Below are 12,364 nucleotides of genomic sequence, written 5' to 3' on the forward strand. Positions count from 1 at the left end.
CGCCGTGTACGATTCACCATTTTATTACTGTAATTAACCATCATGCGGGACTGCTTCCATCGACCCCTAAAGCATTCCTCTTGCTCCAGTCCATTAGTAATCTCCTCTTATAAATAACTTACAGACATAGGAGCAGTATTGGTAGGAAAAAGTGCTGAGCAATGCAAATGCCATTTCTGCTAGCAGCCCTGGCTCCCCATCACCTCGTGTTTCCGGAGAAGGGGAATCCCAAATCCACCCCTGGGCACCACAGGAGCAGCTGAGTGTGCAACACCAACTCCTCCGTGCAACCTGGGCACACCCCCCAGGGCAGCGTGAACCCCTCTTAGTGTAAAAGCACCCACATCCTGTGCTTGGAGCCTTCATGCCCTCAGTCAGAGCCTGTGTGGGATGCGGAGGCTCCTGGGCAGCGTGGAGATGGGTTTTGTCACCTGAAAGGGGCAGCACTGGGATGCGCTTCTGCTTTAGGGCGTGCTGGCAGCATCTCTGAGCTGCAACACACCTGCGTGCCCAGCTATTCCCACCTCCTATCTCAGGAGGGCCCCTTGCAGACAGCAAACATTTTGTGGCTGAAATACTGCGATTCCCACTGTACCTTTGGGATATCTATGAAGAAGCTGGGAATTCCTACACTACATGTGTTATAAACGACAGGCAGACCCAGAGGATTACTCGCTTGCACACAGAGCGGTCAGGCTCCCAGCAGGCCTTATCAGTGCACAGCCCACGTATAACACACAGCTGGCTGCCTGGGTGCTATAGCAGAGCCTGGATGAACCTGCTGGGAAGCAGCCACTTCAGCCTGCCGGCAACCACTTCGCAATGATCCCAAAGACGTGTGGCTGCTACTGCATCCTATGCGACACTCTGGTGTGCAGGGGCTGAAGAGCCACGCTCTGGGCTCGCTCCTCTTCCTCAGTCCACAAAGAGGAGGGAGCAGCAGAGGACACCGTCTGGTTTAGTTGCCAGGCCAAGCAGGGCGCGGGGGGTTCCCGGGTGGGGGGTGGTACCCACAGGGTGGCCCTGGTGGATAGGGAGGCTGAGGGGGGATCGGAAAACTGGGGAGGGGAGGCTGCGTGGGGTAGGGACACTGTGGCCGCCCAGCCCCAGGGGGTGCGTAGGGTGGGTAGGCAGGTCTGGGTGGTGGAGTGGAGGGAAAGGACGGGACATGCGGTGGGCCCCTGGATGGAGACCAGGAGTAGGCTGGTGCAAACGAGGCGCCTGGGGGAGGCTTGGGGAAGCCCGGTGCGGAGTCAGCAGCCTGCAAGGGTGGGTATGTGGCACCCGGAGGAGGCTGGTAGGGAAGGGCGGGCTGGGCGCTGGGCTGAGAGGCAGCAACGTGTCCTGTGGTGTGTGGGGCACCTGCAAAAGGAGCAGGTGGGAGAGCGCCGTGCGCTGTGGGGCCAGGCGGCATGGCTGGGGCCGGGCTGTAGGGCAGAGGAAAGGAAGGAGCCCCTGATGGGACGGGCAGTAGCTGCGGTGGGTCCACGGGTGCACAAGGAGGCTGCTGCTGCTGTGCGTCCCTGACAGGCTCCTGTGGTGCTCGTGACTTCCGCAGCACCTCCTGCAGCTTTTCCACCCTGACTCGGCGCAAGTGGGACAACTTCCTCATCACCAAGAACTGCTCAAGGAAGGTCTCCAGGACCACCTCACCCTCCAGGAACTTCTCAGCCATTTTCTGGAAGAGAAGACAGTACAACATCCCTCAGTGCTGCCTCCCCAAATCCACTTTGGGATTGACATCTCCCTCAGGACCGCACCGCACAGAAGCAAAGAAAGAATAATCCAACCTTTTTTGGAGCGACAATGTCAAGCTACAAAAAGATAATCCTTGATTTAAGGGATTAGGTTTGGGAGAGTAACTGCAAATCTCTTAGAACTAATCACTCAAACTGCTAATTGTTTCAAACCTTAAGCTCACCTCAGACTCCTCTTCAATTTTCTGGCTTTCCACCTGCAGGAGATCCAGCAACATTTGAGGATGCATTGCGGCTGAAAATTTCTCTGGGGAAAAGAGCAGAGAAATAAACACAGAATGGGGCAAAAACGTTAGTACACTGACCTGTCTAACAGAGCTTGTCACCTATTCCACAGCTTTGCACTGAGACACAAGGAAAACCTAAAGCAGAAGGAGTTCACTGTCCTCATTTCTGTGCCCCACGTGCCTTTCCAACAGTGTCTTCCCACCTTGGAAAATGTTGGTGTAAGGAAAAAGTCTCAATAGGAAACAGTCTTAACCACTGCCATACCTGATTGGTACCTAAATGCAGCTTATAAACAGAGGAGAAAGATCTTTTACACAGGCAGAGAGCGACAGAATGAAGGGAGAAGGGTTTAAAACTAAAAAAGAGAAAATCTGGCTTAGCTGTGAGGATGAGATTCCTCACTCAGGGTACAGTGAGGCCCTGGCATAGCTTCTTGAGGAAGCTGTGTGTCCCATCCCTGGAGATGCCCAAAGCCAGGCTGGATGGGGCCCTGGGCAGCCCGATCTGGTGGGTGACAACCAGCCCACAGCAGTAGTTAGGGCTGGGGGGCTTTGAGGTCACTTCCAACTCAACCACTGTGTGGTTCTGCAATTATACAAAAGGAAATGAGACTGAAGCCACTCACCCAGCTTTGCCTTCTGCTCCTTACAGCGTTCAGTGAGGCTCTGCAGCTCCTCATACTTGCTGGAGAGCTCAGAACGTCCTGTCTCCAGAGGAACCTGGAACTTCAGGTTCTGCTCAGCAAGGCTGCGATTGGCAGCGAGCGCCATCTCCCTCTCCAGCTGCAGCTCCTGCACCTGAGGAGCAGAGCCCATGGTCAGCACAGTGCCACGCAGCCAGCCCTCACCTGCCTGCCTCACTGCTTACCTCCCTGGACTCCAGGGCCAAGCGCTCGATCTCCGCAGCATCCTCCTGCAGAGCCTGGAGCTCCTCCACAGTACGGTTCTTCAGGGTGTCCATGCTCAGACAGCCACGGCCTCCTAGAACAGGGAAAGGAATTCAAAGAGGCAGTAAGGCTGGAAAACACCACTAAGATCATCCAGCCCAGCCCACGCCCACTGGGCCACGTCCCCCAGTGCCACATCTCCGTGGTTCCTGAGCACACCCCGGGACGGTGACTCCACTACGCCCCCCGGGCAGCCTGTGCCTCACCACTCTTTCCGAGAAGAAATCTTTCCTCACACTCAGCCTGAACCTCCCCGAAGTCAAACCCAGCCCCCCGCGATCAGGCAGCGATCCGATTAAGGATACAGAAACAGCTTCAGTTCTTACTCACAGAGACCCGGAAGGCCGCTCGCTTGCACCAGGCGCTCCTGTCAAGGTTCGCCTCCCTTCGGCCCGCTTCTCCCCAGCACCGTCCCCGCTCAGGACCCAGCGCGGAGCCCCTCCACCAACGCGACGATGCCCACGACAGCACCGAAAGGCCGCAAACACCGGCGGCCGTAAAGCCCAGCCGCGCGCCGCCCGGCTTCGGGCCGCCGGACTGCGCCGCCACTGACTTCCGGCGCCTCACCGGAAGTGAGCGCCGCCGCCGCTGCGCGCTGAGGGATGTGGCGCCCCCTGGCGGCGAGGGGTGCGTGACGCCGCCGCCATCTTGTGGCCTGGACTCAGTGTGGGCTGGGTTTGTGGCTGTAGCTGAAGCGGGGCCTGGCTTCTCGAGCCACACTGCAGGGGTTCCATGCAGGGAGCTCCTTTGTGTTGTGTAAAGCACCTCACGCTGAGCAGCAGCTGCTTCTCACAGAGTTGCAACGGCTGCTGGCTCAGGTGGATCAGAGTGCTGCTCTTGCTGCTCTGCCGGCGAGCCCTGCAAGAAATGCAAGAAGAGCAAGTCCTTGTGAATAGCCTGCCTTGCATAAAGCAACCAATGTGAGCAGCAAGGCAAACACACCTGCCTTCCACTTGTGGTCTGCAGAATGCTGCCGTCCACGTTTCATGGAACCATAGGACCACAGAACGGTTGGTTTGGAACGGAGCTCTAAGATCACAGAACCACAGAATGGTTGGGTTGGGAGGGGCCTCAAAGCCTCCCCAGCCCCAGTCCTTTGTTGCCACCTGATCAGGCTGCCCGGAGCCCCATCCAGCCTGGCTTTGAGCAAGCACCTCCAGGGATGGGGAATCCACGGCTCCCTTCCGTCAGGACCTCATCACTTTCTGAGTACAGAATTTCCTCCTCATAACTGATCTGAATGCCTCATCTTTTAGCTTAAAGCTCTGTGCACACAGTCATGAGGAAGCGTGGAACACAAAGGGGACCGCAGCAAGGTCATGGCAATATTTCAGAGGTGCTGCCATCAAGCACATGGCTCCAGAAAGGCACCTCTGGTTTCTGTGTGCCACGTGAGGCCCTGTTGGCTTCTGTATGACAAACATGAGTCATACAGATCTGGTTCAGTACCCAGTGGTCCAGTCGGTGCATAGCAGGGATGATAACCTCGGCAGAACCCAAAGTTATTGCAGGAAAGGGACATGAAATTCCAAAGGGAGATTGATATTTTCAAGGAGGATCGATAGTGTGAGGAACAATCTCCAGGAACATGAAAGGGCTGGAGCACATCCAGCTCACCATTTGTCAAACTGTAAGGACTGAGTACAGGATAAGCAGTATTGTATGTGAATGATACCATTGAGGGGAGACTTGATGAGTGGATCTGATGTTGTTCACAGCTAATTGGGCACCAAAGTGGGAGGTGGCAGTACGAAGCTGGAGCAAAGCAACACAAAATCAGTGCAGGGTTAAAAAATCTTGTACAGAATTCAGCTCAGCAGCCCTGATTCTGTCTCACATATCACCTTTGGTTTTTGGTCTGGCCACGTTCACTTGTGGTTTTGGTTTAATGTCCCTTTGAGCCTAACAGTCACTCAACTTTCTCAGCACCACATCGCAGATGTGGTTCACAAGGGAGCTGCAGCCCAGCCTGCTCCCTTCCTGTACCTGCTCTCATGTAACCCAAGGGTTTCACAAACCATGTGCTTCAGCCACAGGCTGATACTGCGGGTGGCCTCAGTCACTGGCTGGGTCTCCCACAGCAGATGGGAAGAGCTGGCCTCACCATCCAAAGGTCCTGCCCAGTAAGGAGCCAACATCTCTCTTCCTTTATTGATATTAATCAAACCTTGCTACATCAAGTTCTAGGAATTTGACACCTCAGGAGCATCAAACCAGACTCCTGTCTTCTCAGTCTGCCCTTACAGAAGGGTCAGGAAAGATGGAACAGGGAGAGGAAAACAAGTTTGCTTCCTTGATCTGCTGTTACCAGGATAAACTATATCTCAGGAAGGTGACTTTTTTTCAGGCTGAGCCTTTTGAGCTGGCACAAGTAGAGCTCTAGGAATGGATATCTTTTCCTCGACAGAGCAAGGGTAGTTCTGCCTAGCACCAGGTCTGTTTGGTAGGGCTTTTCTGGAACTTCATCAGCAAAGTTCCTCACCACATGATTTGGCCCCTGGGATGAGGGTGCCAATATAACATATGATAGTTCAATGCAACATCAGTGTTGGTGCCCAATCTTGTACCGTTCCCATCCAGGCTTTTTGTGCACCTAGCCACCAGGGATGGTCTGGTGCAACTGATTCCCACCTTGTCTTTGTTGTTGCTGACAAAGCCACACAGGGATCCAGACAGAGCTATTTGCCACTCAAATCCAAGTCACCTAACCTTCCTGTGTGTCCAAAAGTAAGGCATCTTTTACCCTGGTTTCCCAGCAATGATGACTCCTTGGGATGTGCAGATTTCTTGATTGTGTCTTTCCTGGCTTGAATACAGTAGCTGCCAAAAGGCATTTCCAGAGCAGCCACATCTCCCTGACATTGCCCAGCTCTTGATCAACCCATGACTGTGAAGTGAGGTCCCCATGCTCCATTTCCTCCCTGTCTCCACTGTTCGTTAAAATGACCAGGAACACTCTGTTCTCCCCCCTTCATAGCCTGCTTCCCATCGGGATAAGATTATGAAATCAATAGCCCTTGGAAACAGTTTTCCGAAAAACTTCCTTTAGTCCTCTCAGTGGAAAAAACCTGCATTTCTTATCAGACACATGCAGCTTGACGTATGAGCAAACAGGCAGCAGCCCCAGTGCCTCACCCCCCTGTATTGGCCACCAGTCTGGTCCTACTCCTTGCCAATGAGTTGCCTTCAGGCTCTGAGCCCTTCTTCGACCTTCACCTGCCCCTGGGGGGACATCGTGGACGTGAGCGTGGCTGTTGATGTCTGTGGGCCTGTTCATTTGGGAGAAGTCTCAGCAACAGTCCTAAGAAAGAGGAAAGTCAGCTTCTGGCCAATCTCAGAGCAGCTCAACCCCTGGAGCCACCTGCCTGCCCTTGTTGATCATGGAAAAATATGATGGCCGAGTTGGAAGAGATCTTAAAGCCCTCCCAGCCCTACTCCCTGCCATGGGCCTGTTGCCCCTCACCAGATCAAGATGCCCAGGACCCCATCCAGCTTGGTGTTGGGCACCTCCAGGAATGGGGCATCCACAGTTTCCATGGGCATTCTGTGCCAGGGCCTCACCACCCTCTGATGACGGAGGCAGCTCAGGGGGTCCTCCCATGGGTTCACCCTGGCCTGTCCCACGATGAGCAACTCTACCCTTGGTGGGAGGGTTGAAACTGGATGGGCTTTAAGGTCCCATCCAACCCAACCATTTTGTGTCTCTATGATTTAGGGCGTTGAGAAGTGGCCTTCTTGCCCAGAGGCACATCTATCAGAACACACATGTGGAATGTGGGGTTTTTTTTTGGTACAGGAAAACCTGCTCACAGAGCTACTTTTCATCTTTGAGCCCACTTATTGCTGCTCTGGAGCTTTTCTTGCTAACATAGGTGACCATGAGAGTGGCCAAGTTACAGAATACCATAGTTTCACAGCACCAGTCCCGATCGTGAGGCTTCCTCCAGTTTGTATTTTAAATGCAATAAGAGCATTTGACCGAACCTTTTCCCAGCAGGAAGACTGCCATATGGGCATGCTGTTGTCCCCTGCCTAGGGATATCGGGCATTTCAGCCCTTCTGCCCTTATCATCGCCTGCTAGACCCTGCTAGGCTGCTCTCCTTTCCTCTCCCTGGTGAAGTTAGCATCCATCTTCCTGTCTCTCCTTGCAAGCAGTGGTGCTGAGGCTGGCGCTCACTGCTGCAGGCTCTCTCTGTTTTCCTCCTGTGCTCTGTGCACAGGACAAGGTGACCGTGCCGGCTCACGCGCATGGCACCACAATGCCCGAACCAGAGCTGAGCACCTCTGATGCAACCACACGTGGGTGAGCTCTGCGTCGTCCTGGCCTGCAGCATCCCCACTGGGTCCCACTTTCATCCCCTAATTGGTCCCAGTTTCATCCTCCATGTCTGCAGTCAGACCAGCATCTACCTGGGCCTCCCCACGGCACTGCAGGACGCTGGGATGTGTTTCTCCTGGGGCCTGAGCCTTCCCTAAGCATCCGGTGCCCCAGTGGAGGGGATGGCAAGCCATCACCTTGACATTCCCCTGGCGTCCTCTGCAGACATTGCGATAACTCCCACATGGCCGTTTGCCTTTCTTATCGGGGCTGCTGGCCAAACAACCGTGGGCTGTATATAAGGAACTCAACTGGGGCACCCGGCACATTGGCACTTCACCGTTGGTATCGGCAACTTGCCACAGGGAACCATGATGAAGCTGCTCCTGCTCCTCAGCTTGGTGGCCCTGGCCCAGTGCGACATCCGCAGGTGAGCGGTGTGGTGGTGGGTCTGCGATGGGGCTCAACAAGGACAGGGGGCAGCTCGCAGTGCCCAGCCATAGCCACGGCCAAGGCACAGCATGGGTGTCCCCCAAATTTCCGTGCCCTGATCCCCATCCCTGCCCTGAGCCTGATCTCTCCCACACCTCAGGGTCCCGCTGCAGAAGGGAAAGTCCCTGCGGAAGCAGCTGAAGGAGCATGGCTTGCTGGAGGATTTCCTGAAGAAGCATCCCTACAACCCAGCCTCCAAATACAACCATGTCTTTACTGCCACTGAATCCTATGAGCCCATGACGAACTACATGGATGTGAGCAGGGGACAGCCACAACCCAAGGGCTACCAGCCCCTCACCAACTCTCTCATCACCTTCCTATCCCCCTAACCTCCTTCCACAGGCTTCGTACTATGGCACCATCTCCATCGGCACCCCGTCGCAGGACTTCACTGTCATCTTCGACACTGGCTCCTCCAACCTGTGGGTGCCCTCTGTGTATTGCAAAAGCTTGGCCTGCAGTGAGTATCCCTCTCCCTGAGGGCTGGTGGATGGTGTCCCCTTTTGCCACGTGTTGTCACCTCGCCTTCAGTGCCCAAGGGTGGGATGGGCTGTGACCATTCCTCTCTCACACCTGCAGGCAACCACAATCGTTTCAACCCCTCCATGTCCTCCACCTACGTGAGCACCAACGAAACCATCTACATCGCCTACGGCACCGGCAGCATGAGTGGCATCCTTGGCTATGACACTGTGACTGTAAGGCAGCAGCGATCCAGCTGCTTGTGTCACGGGACGTGGGGACATGGGGATGCCACATGCCCCAACCCAGCTCATCCTGCTCTCCCCATCTCTCCTACCAGGTCTCGAGCATCGATGTCGAAAATCAGATCTTTGGGCTGTCTGAGAGTGAGCCTGGCTACTTCTTCTACTACTGCAACTTTGATGGCATCCTGGGCCTGGCCTTCCCCAGCATCTCTTCCTCTGGGGCCACCCCTGTCTTCGACAACATGATGAGCCAGGACCTGGTGTCCCAGGACCTCTTCTCCGTCTATCTGAGCAAGTAGGTCCCACAGAGAAGGTTGTCTCCTTGAGGGTCCCTTGGAGGCTTCAGCATCACATCCCCTCGATGCTGTGGGGATCCTGGGCCGTGGGACCGCTGTACCTAATGGCTGCTCCTACAGGGATGGAGAATCAGGCAGCTTTGTTCTCTTTGGTGGCATCGACCCAAATTTCACCTCCAAAGGCATCTACTGGGTCCCACTCTCTGCTGAAACCTACTGGCAGATCACCATGGACAGGTATTGTTGGCAGTGATGGGACAGGGTGAGGGTGGTGACATCCCATATCTCACCTCTGGGCTCCGTGCAGGGTCACCATTGGCGAGAAGAACGCCGCCTGCCTCCTCACCTGCCAGGCCATCGTGGATACTGGCACCTCACTGCTAGTCATGCCCGAAGACGCCTACAATCGTGTCATCAGTGACCTGGGTATCAGCTCTGATGACGAGGTGAGGCAGGAGGTCCTGGGGACCCACAGGACTCAGGATCCTCCCTGAAGGCCAAGGTCCCGCCATGGTTCCAGGACACGTGGTTCCAGAGGGGCCACTGACCCCATATTCCCAACAGATCAGCTGTGATGACATCAGCAAACTGCCTGATATCACCTTCCATATCAATGGCTATGCCTTCAGCCTGCCAGCCAGCGCCTACGTGCTGAACGTGAGCACCCCATGGGGGTGGTGAGGGGCATAGGGGTGGGGATGGGATGGGGATGGGGATGGGATGGAAATGGAGATAGGGGTGGGGATGGACTCTTCTGGGTGTCCTGGGCAGTTGGTGATGGTCTCCATCCTTGCCCACAGGAGGATGGGGCCTGCAGCCTTGGCATTGAAAACATGGGCGTCCCCACTGAGTCGGGTGAGCTGTGGATCCTTGGCGATGTCTTCATCCGCAAGTACTATGTGATCTTCGACAGGAGCAACAACAAACTGGGGTTCTCTCCCCTGTCCTGAGCCCCTTCAGCCCCTGGCTGGGCCAGACCCCACTTTTTCTTTCAGGCTGCTGCTGTCACTGAGCACAATAAAGCCTTGGAAATGCATTCATGTGTTGAGTTTCTCTGGGAAAGGGTCAGGTCAGGCTGCAGCATCTCCATGGTGCTGATGATGTCAGGCTGGGCTCCTCCTGCTGATGGGGCCCTTTGTTTCCACCCACCATGATGCTTGCTGGCCACAAGTATCCAGGGTCCAGGACAAAACCATCACCATGCTGGCAGGGCTCTCCTAAACTGTGTTTGTTCCTGGCACATGGCTCGCTGGCTCCTGTTGGCAGCACCAGCATTGAGTCTCCCAGCCTCCAGCAAGCCACACGTCTCCTGTGCACAGAAGGGGCAATCAGAAGATTTATCCCAGGGATGGGATTCATCTAAGGATGGTGCTGGTGATGCTGCTTGCTGCCACCTGGGTGCCACTGCATCCCCCAGCTCCCTGTGGTTCACCCAGCTGTGCAAACACCCCACATCTCCAAGCAAGGCAGCGGGCAGCCTATAAGTGACAGAGGGCAGTGGCATGACAGCAGGAAGCTGATAGGTGTCAGGGGCCCAGTGCCGAGGTAGCAGGTGGCCAGCAAGTGTCCCCAAGTGGGATGAAAGTGCTGGTTTATCAGGGTGCTGGCACGCCTCATCTGGGAGTGCCTCTGCGTGCTGTGATTTAAGGGCAGGCACCCCACAGTGCAGCACTGCATCCCTGTGCCATGAGGTGGCTGTGGCTGATGGGGCTGGCAGTAGCCACCCACACCCTGATGACAAAGTAGGGAACACTGGTGGTCATGGTGGGATCCCTGTGGTTGTCGCTGTGCTCAGCTGCAGTCCTTCCAGGACAGGTGCAGTGCAGTGACAGCTCCAGTTACAGCAATCCATTGCGTATATTCTGTTGCTTTCTGTTCTGATAACGTGTTCGAAGAACGTTTGGATTTTGTGCTGGGGGACATGGTTTAGTGAGAACTCTTGGTGATAGGTGGATGGTTGGACTGGATGATCTTGTAGGTCTTTTCCAATCTTGGTGTTTCTGTGATTCCGTGATTCCCACAGGGTCATCTTGCAGCAGGAAGACAAGAGCAGAGTGCTGCAGGACAGCGGGGTGCTGGGGGAGCTCCTGCTGCAGCAAGCCCTCTCCCCAGCAGTCGAGCATTGCTGCGCCACCACCATGGAGCTCTTGGAAAACTACATGGATGTGAGCGCGAGGGGCTTGGCAGGACCCCAGTGCCTGGGGGATTCTGTGGGCAGGGGGCAGTGGAAGCCTCCAACAGGCCCTGCATTGGCAGCTGAACGCTGTCACTATGAAAGACTGAAGCCCTCCTGTCCTGCTCAGCTCTCTCCCCCACCCTTCCCACCTCCCGAGGCAGCCAACCACCAAAACTTCGACCCGGCTCGTTCCTCCACCCCCCGCAGCGTGACCATGCTATGGTGCTGGCAGCATGGCTGGCGTGCTGGCCTATGACACCGTCACGGTGAGCATCAAGGGGGCACAGGGTGGGGGGAGATGTGGTGCACCCCAAGCTTTCCCCATCAGGTTGGGTGCAGAACCAGATGGTTGTGTTGAGCCAGTGGGAGCCCGGCTCCTTCCTCGTCCACATGCCCTTTGATGGTTTCCTGGGACTGGCTTTTCCCCACATCGCCTCCTCCGGTGCTACTTCGCTGTTTGACAACATGATGAGCCAAGGCCTGGTGGCTCAGGACCTCTTCTCCATCTACCTCACCCCGTAAGTACCAGCAGCATGTAGGCAAACTCCGACACACTTGGGGCCAAAGCAGGACCAATGGTGAAAGCTTCGCGTTGGGCTGACCCCAAGGCATGCACAGCTCCCACCTGGGAGCAGAATTCTGCTCTGGAAGGGCACTGGCACCCCATGGACACCCCACTTCCACAGTGATGAGCGAAATGGCAGCTTTGTGCTCTTCGGTGGCATCAACACTTGCCACTTCATCAGGAACCTGAGCTGGATCCCGCTGACTGCCCAAACCTACCGGCAAATCAAGGTGGACAGGTAGTGCTGGGATGTGGCATGGGTAGGGGGACTTGTCACCAGGATGACAGCCTGCCTAAGGGACATGCCGTGCCTCCAGATTCACTATGCATGCCTCCCCATCGCCTGCATCCATGGCTGCCATGCCATCCTGGACAGCAGCAGGCCCTGGTCTCAGTGTGCACCACATCCAGTGTAAGATGGGAGCCACACGCAGCCCCAGCGGTCTGGTAAGCACATGGGGATGATGGCAGGGACAGGACAGTGGTGGCTGTCCCCTCCATGGCAGCACACAGTGAGATGCAGCTCCATTCTGCCCGTCTCTGTCTATCGTCTTTGTCATCGCCGGCACTCAATTCCCACTGCCAACCCAGTCCTACATCCTCCAGGTGAGTCCCAAGCCCCAGCACACCGTTCCCACGGGCTGCCCACCACTCACCACATCCCCATCCCCTCCAGATAGAGGATGGCTCCTGCATGAGCGGCTTTGAAGCCTATGCCCTGCCCACGGCCACTGGTGAGCTATGGATCCTTGGCAACATCTTCCTGCATCGTTACTACAGCCAACAGCATGGTGTGGCTGGCTCTCACCGCCTAAGGCACACCAGTCACAGAATCACAGAATCATAAAAGTTGGAAAAGACCTTAAAGACCATCC

The 12,364-nt window shown here is 55.7% G+C and overlaps 2 protein-coding genes across 3 annotated transcripts; one reads left to right on the forward strand and one right to left on the reverse strand.

The window, feature by feature from the left end:
- Positions 1 to 7: 7 nt before the first annotated feature.
- Positions 8 to 3,486, reverse strand: VPS37C (VPS37C subunit of ESCRT-I). 2 transcript variants are annotated; one of them, XM_052696386.1, is made up of 5 exons: positions 3,262 to 3,486; positions 2,853 to 2,965; positions 2,611 to 2,782; positions 1,922 to 2,004; positions 8 to 1,678 (listed from the first exon to the last, which is right to left on the reverse strand). In XM_052696386.1, the coding sequence occupies exons 2-5, from the start codon at positions 2,943 to 2,945 to the stop codon at positions 959 to 961; spliced, it is 1,068 nt and encodes a 355-aa protein (XP_052552346.1). In that variant the 5' UTR covers positions 2,946 to 2,965; positions 3,262 to 3,486; the 3' UTR covers positions 8 to 958. The 2 variants fall into 2 exon arrangements, with proteins under 2 accessions (XP_052552346.1, XP_052552347.1); XM_052696387.1 differs by having other exon boundaries at positions 3,258 to 3,486.
- A 4,094-nt stretch (positions 3,487 to 7,580) lies between these two features.
- Positions 7,581 to 9,784, forward strand: PGA5 (pepsinogen A5). Its single transcript, XM_052696383.1, has 9 exons — positions 7,581 to 7,680; positions 7,843 to 7,999; positions 8,088 to 8,205; positions 8,325 to 8,443; positions 8,548 to 8,747; positions 8,869 to 8,985; positions 9,056 to 9,194; positions 9,313 to 9,405; positions 9,549 to 9,784. Exons 1-9 carry the CDS (start codon positions 7,622 to 7,624, stop codon positions 9,696 to 9,698), a joined length of 1,152 nt encoding a protein of 383 aa, XP_052552343.1. The 5' UTR covers positions 7,581 to 7,621; the 3' UTR covers positions 9,699 to 9,784.
- The last annotated feature ends 2,580 nt before the right edge of the window (positions 9,785 to 12,364 follow it).

The sequence above is a fragment of the Tympanuchus pallidicinctus genome, unplaced genomic scaffold, assembly GCF_026119805.1.
Source record: "Tympanuchus pallidicinctus isolate F22 unplaced genomic scaffold, pur_lepc_1.0 scaffold3, whole genome shotgun sequence".
Taxonomy (NCBI): Eukaryota; Metazoa; Chordata; class Aves; order Galliformes; family Phasianidae; genus Tympanuchus; species Tympanuchus pallidicinctus.

What these genes read in the sequence shown, in the direction of transcription:
- VPS37C (XM_052696386.1), bottom strand. Translation starts at nt 2,945, where the DNA reads ATGGACACCCTGAAGAACCGTACTGTGGAGGAGCTCCAGGCTCTGCAG. An exon ending in TGGCCCTGGAGTCCAGGGAG is followed by an intron (nt 2,783 to 2,852) that starts GTAAGCAGTGAG and finishes TCTGCTCCTCAG; the next exon opens with GTGCAGGAGCTGCAGCTGGA. An exon ending in AAATTGAAGAGGAGTCTGAG is followed by an intron (nt 1,679 to 1,921) that starts GTGAGCTTAAGG and finishes CTTCTCTTCCAG; the next exon opens with AAAATGGCTGAGAAGTTCCT.
- PGA5 (XM_052696383.1), top strand. Translation starts at nt 7,622, where the DNA reads ATGATGAAGCTGCTCCTGCTCCTCAGCTTGGTGGCCCTGGCCCAGTGC. An exon ending in GCCCAGTGCGACATCCGCAG is followed by an intron (nt 7,681 to 7,842) that starts GTGAGCGGTGTG and finishes CCCACACCTCAG; the next exon opens with GGTCCCGCTGCAGAAGGGAA. An exon ending in CCATGACGAACTACATGGAT is followed by an intron (nt 8,000 to 8,087) that starts GTGAGCAGGGGA and finishes CTCCTTCCACAG; the next exon opens with GCTTCGTACTATGGCACCAT.